Source organism: Arachis ipaensis, chromosome B1 (genome assembly GCF_059453495.1).
Source record: "Arachis ipaensis isolate K30076 ecotype BB chromosome B1, ASM5945349v1, whole genome shotgun sequence".
In the NCBI taxonomy this organism is placed as follows: Eukaryota; Viridiplantae; Streptophyta; class Magnoliopsida; order Fabales; family Fabaceae; genus Arachis; species Arachis ipaensis.
In genome coordinates this window covers 102,165,701-102,179,748 of record NC_142436.1, presented here as the reverse complement: position 1 = coordinate 102,179,748, position 14,048 = coordinate 102,165,701, and the positions used below count along the sequence as shown (strand labels likewise).

The following is a 14,048-nucleotide window of genomic DNA, read 5'->3' as shown; positions in this document are numbered from 1 at the left end:
AATTCAATCACACATATACACATCACAACATGGCAAGGCCACCAACTTATCATGACTAACCAACTAGGGGATACCTTACCCTATCATAGCTTCTGGTCTAATTTTCATACCAATCGCTATAATAGGCAATCAACCCACAATTTCATATTCAATTTTATTCATATATACATTTATCACCTACGTCAAAACATGCCAACATACAATTCATTCATTTAACCATCATTTCACAATAATCATTCACACTAAACTATCAATGTCATTCACATCAACAACAATCATCATTCAACACTATCCTAGGGCCTTTAATCTAGGTTTTTATATAAACTTATATAATATATACCCAAAACCAAAATCCGTACCTTAATGACGGTGGTTTTCCATCTCTATGATTTTCCTCTCCGGATGGAACCAAACCTCAACCTAGTGCTCTTTAAGCAAGTCAAGCTCCAATTTTGCAACAATCCAAGCCCTTAATCTTTTTCCTCCTTCAATCTAAAGCCAAGTACTCAATCAACTCTATTAAATTCTATTTCACCAAAATCTCAACCTAGGGCTCATATAAAATAAGGGTTTAAAGAAGAAAAAAGTCACCTTACCTTATCCCATTCGAAACTTAGGTGGAATCTAGCTACAATCCATACTAGATCTTTTCTACTGCATCAAAATCACAAAAATCTCAACACCACATACCCAAAATGCGAATTCAAAGATGTGCTATAGAATCGAACCGCCAATTCAACAAAAATAACCGATGAAACAAACTCTCAATCGGTCCAATCCAGTCTCAAGATCGTTTTAGATTAAGAACCGATAAGAACTGGTGCAAACCAGTCCAACTGAACTATTCAGGTGAAAATATCAAAATTTATGAAGATGAGGTTCAAACCCAAGTCATCCTTATTACTGCATGCTCCCTTTGTTACTAGGCTATGCCATTTTTTATTATTTTATATGATAATTATTAATTATATAGTAAAATAAATAATAATTTTGTTAGATATTATTTTAATTTTATACTCACTGATGTTTAAATTAATTATATTTTTATGTATAATTATTAATATAAATATAAATATTAATAAACATGTATAAATAAAAAATATCAAATATTTTTATTAATAACAATATAATTATTCTTTTTATGGTTATATGATATTTATTAATATTATTTTTTCAATAAATACATATAGTATATAATAATATAATAAATATAAATTAATTAGTTTGTTATTAAAATTAAAAATAGTTATTTTAATATAAAAATAAAATTAAAAATTTTTATTATGAAAAAATACTAGAATTTAATATAATTATTTAATAATAACTGGATTATAACTTGTTGGTTATAATTTATTGAAACTTGATTGTTTTTAAAATATTAGTGAAGATATGTATTTCAAATTTTAATTTTAAGATTTGGACTATTTTATATTTTTTATTTATGTGGGACTAAGCTAACAGGTATAACTAGTGATCCACCAGTTAAACCAATTAACGAATAAATCAGTAGCCTAACCGATTTGGTTTTAACAATTATGTCTTGTGTCGTATAAGTACATGTTAAGATTACAAATGAAAATTTTTTTTTAAAAAAAATACAAAAAATTGAAGTTCTCAAGGTATTTATTTTGCATTTATAAAAAAAAATTAAAACCTACTAATAATAAGTTTATCATGTACCCTAAAGACACATATTAGTTAAATCCTTGTTTTATATTTATTTATTATAGAATTAACTAACCTTAGTTATAAAGACATATATCAATGTTATCAATTAAAAAAACTTATATAAAAATATAAAATTTTAGAAATTTAATATATTTATTATTTATTTATTAAAATAAAATATTTAAAAATTGTTACTAATATAATATTATTAAAGACATATATTAACTATATCATTTTATTATTTAACGAAGTATACAACATTTTCAAGGTGAATCTCACACTAAATTTAATGTTTAGAAAATGTACGTCAAGTCGTCAACTGAATATTTGAGTACACAGAAGATCTATTTTTTGTAAGGGCAAATTCAACTTTTGAAATGCATGTTTCGTGCACTGACTTCTGAGTGGTCTGTTGAAGCATAGTAATTTATATTTGTCTTCACTTGCCTCATTTGTAGTTTAGTGTTTAACTAGAAATAATAAGTCTTATAACATGGTTTACCAGAGACAGGGAAGGGGTAAGATTAAGAAACAAAAAGAGCAATTGTATTTGTATTGTAACGTTGATTAGTCATATCATGTCACATAAACTCGTAAATGATATAGATTTAATTTGGCGGGGTTAAGAGGTAGTTGGGGAAGGCATAACTAACCGGCTTGGCAGATAAGGTCAAAGTAGTTGGTGGAGTTGACTGAAACTACAAGGAGAGTGAGAGAAAGAACGAAGATCAAGAACTTCAAGGCCAAAGCGGTGGCAGAGAAATCAGAGATGGCAACCAAAGGTAGCAATTCGATTCACAGGTCAAGTTCCCGGCCACTGCTGGATCTAAGCAAAGCAGAGATTCAAGGGAATGTGGAAGAGAAGTATCCAACTATTTTGTTGCCGAATCAATCTGATGATCTATCTCACCTTGCTCTTGACATTGGAGGTGTAGTGATTCTGATTCATACTCTTGATTCAGCATTTAATTTATCTTTTGATGTTGAAATTATTTGCTGTTTACTACTTTGATATTAGATAATTGCAATGATTTTGTGGGAACTTCCTCTTTCAACCCATAGAGTATATTTGAGTGTATATCTTACTTAAATCCCTAACAGTGTGGCACTGGATAACATCCCTGAAACTAGTTATTTAAATTGTATGGACAGGATCTTTAATAAAGTTGGTTTACTTTTCAAGACACGAAGACCAATCAACAAATGATAAAAGGATGAAAATTTTGAAGGATAAACTTGGAATTCTCAATGGAAACAGGAGAAGTTATCCTATTCTTGGTGGGAGGCTTCACTTTGTGAAATTCGAAACAAACAAGATTAATGAGTGCTTAGAATTCATTTATTCAAAGAAGCTTCACTGTGGTGGTTAGTTTCACTTCACTGACTTACTAACTTGTTTGGATAGTCTCATATCTACACATTACTTTTTTCAGTTCCTAACTTTTTTTCCCTGGCTTAGGATGGGAGTCCCATCATTCTGATTCTACAAATGACCAGAATGCCGTAATTAAGGTAAATATGATTCAAACAATTTTGCTTTTGCAGTACTAAGTTGCATTTACTCTTGCCTTGCTAGTATGATAAAGTATCCTTATTGTCAGTATTTTAGTATATTTAGATGTGTGACGGATAGGATACAGTCTGTGTTCTACCTTTTACATTAGGAAGTAGGCATTGTGAAACGATAATTAGCTGAATCCATTAACAGTTTTATATGTTACTGTGATTATGGTGATTGTAGTTCCCTACTTAATTAATGCATTCATTTTGTGACAAAGGCTACTGGAGGTGGGGCATTCAAGTTTGCTGACCTTTTCAAAGAAAGACTTGGGATTAGTCTTGACAAAGAAGATGAAATGGATTGTCTTGTAGCAGGAGCAAACTTCTTGCTTAAGGTGGATCTAATTTTTAGAATCATCTATTTATTATAATCATCTTGAGAAGTTTCAAAATCGTTGCATTTTTTCTTACGTGATACGAAATTATGAACAATTATAATGTCTTATCTTTCGGAATATTTGAAGGCATATTCTAGGCCGTTAGTTCCATCTCTTATCAATAATTCGATATTTCTACGTCTTCTTAGTAGGCAATTCGTCATGAGGCTTATACACACATGGAAGGCCAAAAAGAGTTTATTCAAATTGACCCGAATGATCTATTTCCTTATCTTCTGGTTAACATTGGATCAGGTGTTAGTATGATCAAGGTATGCCTTATACCTATTTTGTTCCTCATTACTCATTGTTTCTTTGTTTTCTTTCATTATGACACAGATGATTATCTATATACTCTTGATCTGCTTTGACATAGGTTGATGGCGACGGTAAATTTGAGAGGGTTAGCGGGACAAACGTCGGCGGTGGAACTTACTGGGGACTGGGAAGACTGTTAACAAATTGTAGCAGGTCATTTTTCTAATTACTTTTCCCTCCTTTATCTACTGCTTTATATGTGAACTATTGCCATAGGGTTTGTTAAAATTAATTCCAGCTTTGATGAGTTGCTTGAGCTAAGTCAGAAAGGAGATAATAGAACCACTGACATGCTTGTTGGGGATATTTATGGCACAGACTATCCTAAGGTAAAGCTTGCACCTGATCTAATTGCCACAGAAATTCATCAAAAAATTCTCCTAATTAACTTTGTATATGGAATTTATCAACATGAGTTATTTGCATTTTTTTCATCAATCAACTTAGCTTAGTATTGTTCACTGTATATGAGAATAGATTGGCCTATCGGCTTCAACAATCGCTTCAAGTTTTGGCAAGGCTACATTAGAAAATAAGGAGCTTGAAGAGTACAGACCTGAAGATATATCACTATCTCTTCTACGAATGATTTCTTACAATATTGGCCAGGTCAGCTGGAAGTTGTAATTTTATCGATCTCTTTTCATATTGGTTCGATTCTACTGTTATATTCATTCGTGATTTAAAGTTTAAACTTTCTTCAGTGAATTAACCTTTCTACGCATTAGCTATTCAATTTCACAAAAAAGTCTACATTATTCTGCATATGAATTGTGAATCTTTCCTTTTTCAGTAAGATCTAAAGATTAATAGGATGACGGTTATTTTGAATTTTATTGTTTTCATCTAGAAATATTTTAAGGAATATCATGGACCCAAATGTTACCTATGAAAAACGACATAAAGATGATCTGTTACAGTAATTGTGTTGATCATGCTTTGTGGCATTACATTCTACCTTCAGTAGTTATCATGTGCTGTCCACAATTTATTCTTCCAATTATTACCCAACCAATTCTCTTTTACCACTTCTGTGTAGATATCTTACTTGAATGCACTGCGATTTGGGCTAAAGCGTATCTTCTTTGGAGGATTTTTTATAAGGGGCCATGCCTACACCATGGATGCAATTTCTTTTGCAGTTCATTTCTGGTACATAAATTGTCTGATGATCTCACATGGCAAGAATATTGTATATATGCTTTTACTTAAATTAAGTCTTATCATGTTAAGATTCATATATTTCTCATTTAGGTCTAAAGGGACGGCACAAGCTATGTTCTTGCGGCATGAAGGATTTCTAGGAGCTTTAGGTGCATTTATGAGCTATGAAAAACATGGCTTAGATGATCTTATGGTGCATCAATTCGTTGAAAGGTTCCCAATGGGAGCTCCATATACTGGAGGCAAGATTCATGGCCCGCCGCTTAGAAATTTGAATGAGAAGGCAAGTCTTGAAAATGTGTGCTACTGAACTACTTGAGATAAATTAACTAGTCACATACTGTAACACACACGTTTATTATATTCACACTGATTTTACTGCTTCCAATGCAGATTTCATGGATGGAAAAGTTTCTGCAAAAAGGTACCGAGATTACTGCTCCGGTGCCAATGACCCCTCCTGGAACTACTGGACTTGGGGGATTTGAAGTTCCTTTGTCAAAAGGAAGTACTCTACGTTCTGATGCCAGTGCTCTAAATGTTGGTGTTCTCCATCTAATACCAACTTTGGAGGTGTTCCCATTATTAGTAGATCCGAAAATGTATGCTTGACTACTCAACACTGTCAAGTTTTTAGAGTAAAATTCCTTTGAGGTTCTCTTTCAATATTATAATTTAGTAATTTTAATTCCTATGGCAATGCAAAGCTACAAACAAATGGCCTTTATATTTTATTGCATGATATGTTGTTCATTCAACGAAGCATTTCATGTTACTTATTTCATAATATACTTATAGTTGTTATCTGTCAGCATTTTAGATTTTAAGTATAGTTTTGTTTGGACAGGTATGAGCCTAATACTGTTGATCTCTCAGATCATAGTGAATTGGAGTAAGTACGTTACTCATTTATCACTTGCAAATAAGGTTTAACTTGATTGTTAATTATGGTTTCACTATTTTCTAGTGTTTTTTTTCTTCCGTGGCTAATACAGAATTCGTATATTACGTTATGTAGATATTGGTTGACAATATTATCAGAGCACTTGCCAGATCTTGTTGATAAGGTAATCATGTTTACAATATGGCATGTTACAAGCACCATAAAGTTATACACATTAAATCATGAAAGATACAGAGGTCCATATATCCTTTAAATGCAATAAATTAAAAATTACAGTTAAAGAAAGAAAGGAAGGTGCAAAGCAAAGAATAATAATTACAAAGGATAAAAATAAAAAGCTAAACCAGGGCAGGGCAAACAAGTATGTTCAACATAGAGCTTCCCAGTGATTGAACATAACATGCGCTTTATCTGGTTTATTATTTAGTATTTACTGCCTTGTCAACCTTCTTTGAACTCTAAAGCATAATGGTTAGGAAAAGATAGACTAAATTTTTTCCCCCTAAAGCAGTATATAATTGTGATGTTCTTCATTAAAACATGATAGGCTGTAGCAAGTGAAGGTGGGACTGATGATTCCAAACGTAGGGGCGATGCTTTTGCTCGTGCTTTTTCAGCTCACCTGGCAAGGTGTCATGATTTGAACCATTTGAGACTATTTAAGTGCTTTATGGTCAATCAATTGCATTAGTTATTTATTGTTATTGAACTGATGAAATTCTCCACCAATTGACTAGGTTGATGGAGGAGCCTGCTGCATATGGGAAGTTAGGCTTGGCCAATCTATTGGAAATGAGGGAAGAGTGCTTGAGAGAATTCCAATTCGTCGATGCCTATAGAAGTATAAAGCAGAGGTAACTACTTTTTATCAGCATTGAAATTTGAACATGAGATATAACAGATATTTGCCTGAGTGCGATACATAAAAGACGTAAACATGCCTGTCAATGTGAATGTGAGCTCATGTTGTTTATAGACCTTATTCTGCTAAGTATTTTACCATTGTTGATAACTTAAATTTGCAATTTATTTTATATAATATATCTCAGGGAAAATGAGGCATCACTTGCGGTTTTGCATGACTTGTTGATGGAGCTTGACAGTCTGGATGAGGTACACATACCTAAATATCACTATAGTGCTCTGATTATCTGAATTTTGCATTGAGAAGTCAATGGTAAATTAGTATTTTTGTGCAATACAAAGACTGGTGTATGCTATTGATATGTTATTCCGTTTTGAACAAAAGTATGTTTGATGTGTAAGTAAAGAGTGAAGGGAACAAAAGGAGAGTTCCATTTGATTCCATGCTGAGTGAAAAGTCAATCTCATCACAGATATGAAAGCTTGAAGCCTCATTTATTTCAGGAGACAAGACTACTTACTCTAATTGAAGGTGTTCTTGCTGCAAACATTTTTGACTGGGGATCTCGTGCATGTGTGGATCTCTATCATAAGGGAACTATTATAGAAATTTATCGAATGAGTCGGAACAAAATGCAGAGACCTTGGAGGGTACGTAGACATACTCATTGTGAGGGCACATGATTTTTTAAATTCTCTCAAGGTTGACATTTGTTCCAACTTTTTTTTCAACTAGGTGGATGATTTTGATGCATTTAAAGAGAGAATGCTGGGCAGTGGTGACAAGAAACCACTCCCACATGGAAGGGCTTTACTTTTTGTGGACAATTCAGGTGCAGATATCGTTCTAGGGATGCTTCCCTTGGCACGGGAGCTCCTTCGTCGTGGAACTGAAGTGAGTTCACTTTCTTTATTCAAGTGAATTAAGAGAAAAACAAGAAAGATATGAATTAGGAAGAAATAGTCCACAAAATATGATTTAACAAAATATTGCTATATTCTTTGTATACCAAGGAAAATCATGGAGTAAATTATGAATTCTGTGTTTGTTTTACTGCTATAATGCAATGACTTGGTCCTATGCGTATGAGTTATATGATGTGAACATGATAATAATGGTCAAGTGCAGGTAGTTTTGGTTGGAAATTCCCTTCCTGCTTTAAATGATGTGACTGCAATGGAGCTTCCTGACATAGTTGCTGAGGCTGCCAAGGTTTGTAATTATTCTCATGAATTTACTTCAGTACCTGTCATGTCACTCTAACTATTTTTCCTCCTTTGCTTCCACAACCTTCCCTTTAATTTTGTCCACTTTGAAAATACAAATAATCTGCAGCTTGAATTTATGAGATTGTTTATTTCAAGGCAACAATAGTGGACCTAATTCTTTGAGCTTATCTACAGCACTGTGACATACTTAGGCGAGCTGCCGAGTCTGGAGGCTTGCTTGTGGATGCAATGACCAACACATTAGACGGTTCTAAAGAAAAATTGCCTTCCGTAGCCCTGATGGTTGTTGAGAATGGGTGTGGTAGTCCATGTATAGACTTCAGACAGGTCAGCTCTGAGCTGGCTGCCGCTGCTAAGGATGCTGATTTGGTGGGGGAAATTTCTATTTGTTTGACTACTTCAAAATTAAGAAAGTCAAGGAAAAAGTGTTCTAATTATAAAGCTTCCTTTATTGGACAGATAATTTTAGAAGGGATGGGTAGATCTCTTCATACCAACCTCTATGCACAGTTCAAGTGTGATGCTTTGAAGGTAAGTGGATTGCTCAGATGAATTTTGATCTTGCATTTTCATCCTTGTGATTTCAGTGTAGAATTTACTGAAGTTAATACTTCACTAAGATCTCTTGTTCGCTTATATCATGATTTTTCCTTGTTTAAAGAACACCTTTGCTTTTTGTTACATGGATTCCTTAGTTTATTATGATACGTCAAATGGATTATCTATCTCACTTCAGTGTTTCTTCCAACCTTAATCCTTATGAGTTATCCCCTTCTTAACATATTTTTGTTTTCTTGGGAGGGGGGATTCTGTGTATCAAAGTATTTGTCTGCCTATGTGTTGTACTCGATTAAATCATCAAAAAACATTATTTTCTTATATTTTTTGGCAGCTCGCAATGGTGAAAAACCAAAGATTGGCAGAAAAGTTGGTTCAAGGGAACATATATGACTGTGTTTGTAAGTACGAGCCTGCTTATTGAAAGCTTCTATGTATCACTTCCATGTCTAATGCTGACAGCTTCCTAGGTTATGACCCGAATTTGATGTTTTTGTTTACCTTTCTTTTCTGGTTATGCTCTGTATAGTGTATTTTATTTTATTTTATTTTTAGGACTTAATCACCCATTTTATTTCCAAAATCATAGCAACGTCAGCAGAAAATACATCTTCTCAATTTTTTTAATAATTGAGAAAGTAAAGTGTGATTTTTCATCATTAATTTTATAAGTGTGACCAAAAATAAATATAAAAAAGAGAACAATGAAGGGTTAGAAATCACACTTTATACTCTCAATTTTTTTAACAATTAAGAGGATCCATTCCCTAGACATATGATTCAACTTCATAAATCTAGAGCAATTAAAGCCTTTTATTTCAAATTATACACTTTGAATACGAGTGTTAAAAACTTACTATGTTTAGTACGTTCCTAATGTAAATTACTCGGACTTAATTTCTACTAGTATTTTTACTTGTAATAATATTACGAGAATATAAATTTTTTAAAATTATGTTTCACTTTGTTCTGACAGTATAGATAATGCATGACACAAAAGATTTATAAAATTAAACTACTTTTACAAAAAAAAAAATTGTAGGTTGATAAAAGTTTTCGACTAAAAAGACCAAAGTATCTGTAGATAAAAAATCAAATAATAAGTCTGTTGCATTTAATCAGGTGCTAACTATTAAGTCTGTTGTACAAATAGAAATAATTAACTTTTATATTTGCTATTTAAAAATAATATATTTTCTCTCTATGTATATAAAAAATATAATTAGATATTAACATAAAAAAATTATACTGATAGTTATAAAATTTATTCAAAATTAATTTTTTTTAAAAGGCTTAATTACTCTACAAGTTCCAATAGTTTCACCGAATTTTCAATTAGATCTTTATAATTTTTTTTTCTTTTCAATGGGATTCATAGACATTAATTTTTTTTTCAATTAAAAATAGCAAACTGAATCCACCTCCAAATTTTCAAAATCCCAAAACTACACTTAACATTTTGTAGAACCCTGGCCAGCGCTTGTTCTCTGAAGTCAGTGGCGTTTCTCCTCTGTTCGTTGGTGTCGTCATCCATCTGCATCGTCGTCTTTGGCAGCGTGAGCGTCCGCCCTCCTTAGTCTATGTTGCACTGCTCTGCGCCATTAATAGCAACTGCATAACACAAACGTCACTATCAAAGTCTTGGTTACCTCCATAGCTTTGGAGGAAACTCTTCAATTTCTCTTAAACTGAATTCATTGAGCTGAAGAATTCAAGAAAGAAGAACGAAATCGAAGATGGGTAATCAGAAGCCGGAATTGAAGAAAATTCTCAAAGATCCCCAATTCACACTCTTCTCACTTCACGTTCTAACATCAACCTCAAGGTGCAAAATTCTCCTAATTAGTCTTTTCAATTTTGCGTCTTATCTCAATTTAGGGTTTTAAATTTTACCGCAATGTGTCTAATTACCCTTCATGTATTCCGTTTTCTGGATAAATGGTGAAATTTGAGTGTGAGAAAACTGAGTAAGGGTTTAGGATTTTTAATTTTTGTTCTTTTGTGATAATTCAGGATAAGCGGCGAAATTTGAAAGTTAGCAATGGCACTCAAGGATCCAAAGAAAAATATAGGCTTCCTAGAATCAACCCAGTTGCTGCTGGTAATGTCATTGTTGTTTCTGGAGAAGATGTTACCCCTGACACTATTATGATTCATCAACCTGATTCTTTAAATGATGTGGATTAAGATTGTACTTCTGATTGAAACTATTGTATGAATCAACAAAATAAGAAATGTATTTTGTTATTTTTGAATGGTTCTGAGATTTGATTGCTTTTGTTTATCTTCTCTCCAGGTACTGTTAGCTCTAAAAGATGCTAATGAATTTATAGCAAGTGAAAGTAACAGTGAAGGAAGTGATGCTAATTCTCATAATGTAAGTTAGTTTACTTCTTAGTTTACCAATGTATTTTCAAGACGTTTTTGTGAATTTTTTTTATCAATTATAAACTTGAAAGACTATAAAATATGTAAAAAAAAAAAAATTTATTAAAAGTTTGGTATAAAACAGCATAACATATCATAAGGCATAGTGTTAATCCAGGAATGTGTAGGAAAAATTCTGCACTGTTATCTTATATGTCTTGTCTTTTGTTGATACTTGAGAAAATATGTATTGCTTGTTCTAGTATGAACATAGAAAAAATTCATACATTCAATATATATACTTGCTTTTGAATTTTTGTCAGTCAAATTGGTTCTCTTATTTGAAGAACTATATAGAAATCAGTTTTTTTAAACAATTCTAGTTATTACTATATCAATAGTTCTTGTTACCATATATCATATGCAAGTTCTTTCATTATGTTGATATGATCATATATAGTTGCATATATTTGTTTTTATATGCAATAAATTGCTCTTGCAATTGTGTGATGATTAATCTTTTATTTGTTTTTCAATCCAAATCAGTTACATGTGGTAGTGATTATTTTCAACAATAGAGGTATATATGGAGATGACCGGAGAACCCCAAAGAGATAAATAGACCTCATAGAGATGAACTTTCTTTGTTCCAAAAGCAGATTACCATGCTTTGATTGAAGCTTTTGGTGGAAAGGGCTATCTTGTTGGGACATCTGATAAACTCAACTCTTATCTTTCTCGGTTTGAAAACCGGCCGTTATCAATGTTATTGTTGATCCCTATGCTAGTTTAGAGGGTGGGAGGCTGCAACACAAGAACTGATTTTCAAATTATCTGTATTATACTAAAACTATATTTTCTATGGTTTTTATTTTTAGATTTCAAATTTCAATAACACAAATTACATAGCCTTGTGGTTTTCTATGGTGTACCATGATATGATAAAGACACAAACCATATTCCATGAATCCACACAAATGTAAAATGTTATGTGATCATAGTGAATACTTGAATGATGAAAACTGAATTTTATATATACTTATTACTACTATTTCTGTTTCATTTTATCAATGTTATAGGAATATCTTTTATTGAATATTTATAGTTTTATCGAATTTTCAATTAAGTCCTTATACTTTTTTTCTTTTCAATTTAATCCATGTATATTATTTATTCTTTTCAGGGGTATACAAGTAATTTCACAATTCACTAATATTTTTTTTATGTTTAACGTTAACAGGGACTAAATTAAAAAATAAAATCATGTATAAAGACTCAATTAAAAAGAAAAAAAGTATAAGGACTTAATTGAAAATTCGGTGAAACTGTAGGGACTTGGAAAGTAATTAAGTCTTTTTAATGTAATTAAAGAATGTCATGTTACACATTTTGATTTTTAAAATAGTAATTAGTCATTGATATTGATAATGATATATAAAATATATAGAGTGATTGAAGGAATGAGAGAAATAGAGAAAGGAAGAGAGGGGAAGGAAAAACTCTTTAATTTTGGAGGAAAAGATTTAATTCCAATTACAATGAGAAAGTGACCTATGACACATTTTAGTTGTAAAATTAGAGATATATAATAGAATATATAATAATAGATATAATAGAATATAATAGATATATTGGTGTAAAATTTTGTTTTTCCATATAAAAGATTCCCGCTAAAATTTGTCTAGAGTAAGAAATCATGACTATTAAAGCTAATGGAGCGAGCTATGTTGAGGGGTTGGCTCATTTTACGTCCTAACTCGCTGAAACTACAAATTAAAGTGGCAAGGCTTTAGTATAAAAGAAAGAATTGAAGATAATAGAGTGAACTACCAACCCGATCCCTGTCCATTTCACAGAATGACAAAGCAACTTTTGACGAATAAAGCAATCCATTTCGGTCCCTGTCCCATACTTCTCTAATACAAGGCGGTCCCTGTGGGTGAATCTTCGGTAACTACGAACGGAAAATGTTGAGCTGTCACGGTGAGCGTGTGTTAACTTGCTGATGTGGATGAATGCTGCAGACGTGGACACCTCAAATGGTTAGGGGATTAATTGTCCCCCATCCACCTCAAATGGTCAGGGTGTTAATTGTCTCCATTCACGTCAACCAAAACGACCTTCCTCTTCCATCTTCACTCAACTGCTATGCTGGAATGGAGGAACCGCCACCACCGCCCACCTCCGCCATCCCCAACCAACCTCCGCCATCCTCAGCCATAGTTGCCACCATGTCGAAGCCTGCATAAGACCAATACACAACCGCAGCAGCATTGAACACTCCCTTCATCCCTATAGGGAAGAATAGCGTCAGGTTTGAGGCTTTACTGTGAACAAATCCAACTACGATGATGAACACAATAACAAGCGTAGTGGCAATGAAGCTGAGCCAGATCGCTCTTGATCATACTGGCAAAATAAGAGGACCACGAACGGTCGAGGGCGGCAGCGCCTACAACAGCCTCGAGGAGATTGTTTCTGGCGGAAAGGAAGGCAATGAAGTCACCAAGCTCGATGCGGAGGAAGGAGAAAGAGCCACCAGCAATGGGGACATCGACTACGAAATCGGGTTGTAGAGGATGGAGAAGCCAAAGATGGCATTGGCGAGAGCAATGACGGGACCGGCATCGGTGCGGGCCTCCTGGCTTGTGATTACAAAGATTCCAGAGCCGACGATTGATTGCTTTATTCATCAGGAGTTGCTTTGTCATTTTGTAAAATAGATAGAGGTCGAATTGGTAGTTCATTCAAGAGAATACAAAACATACCTTTCTCGGCCTTTTGGCCAAGATCTATCTATTCTTTTTTTTAAAGTAATATCAAATGCAGTATCTGTTTTTATCAGTTTAATATATGATAGCCCATACAATATTAAATTTATTTTGGATAAAATATATTTTTTATTTTTAAAATTTGTCAAAAATTTTAAAAATATTTTTAAATTTTATTTTGTTTAAATTTTATTTTTAAAATTTTTAATTTGTATTAAATATATTTTTTACAGCAAAAATATTAATGTATGATAATTATGTTTTTGA

The 14,048-nt window shown here is 32.7% G+C and overlaps 1 protein-coding gene across 5 annotated transcripts; it reads left to right on the top strand.

The window, feature by feature from the left end:
- Window positions 1-2,124: 2,124 nt before the first annotated feature.
- LOC107631990 (pantothenate kinase 2) lies at window positions 2,125-12,050 on the top strand. 5 transcript variants are annotated; one of them, XM_088501575.1, is made up of 26 exons: window positions 2,130-2,597; window positions 2,821-3,033; window positions 3,128-3,180; window positions 3,447-3,563; window positions 3,758-3,877; window positions 3,982-4,076; window positions 4,162-4,252; window positions 4,401-4,532; window positions 4,963-5,075; window positions 5,178-5,370; window positions 5,481-5,689; window positions 5,935-5,979; window positions 6,106-6,154; window positions 6,539-6,621; window positions 6,729-6,845; window positions 7,041-7,104; window positions 7,360-7,506; window positions 7,592-7,750; window positions 7,985-8,068; window positions 8,260-8,454; window positions 8,545-8,616; window positions 8,978-9,044; window positions 10,109-10,468; window positions 10,657-10,744; window positions 10,940-11,020; window positions 11,557-12,050. In XM_088501575.1, coding segments are annotated over exons 1-23 (2,580 nt in total). In that variant the 5' UTR covers window positions 2,130-2,437; the 3' UTR covers window positions 10,111-10,468; window positions 10,657-10,744; window positions 10,940-11,020; window positions 11,557-12,050. The 5 variants fall into 5 exon arrangements, with proteins under 5 accessions (XP_016191093.1, XP_088357701.1, XP_088357702.1 ...); XM_088501576.1 differs by lacking the exon at window positions 10,109-10,468 and having other exon boundaries at window positions 11,557-11,615; XM_088501573.1 differs by lacking the exons at window positions 10,109-10,468; window positions 10,657-10,744 and having other exon boundaries at window positions 11,557-11,691.
- Window positions 12,051-14,048: the final 1,998 nt, after the last annotated feature.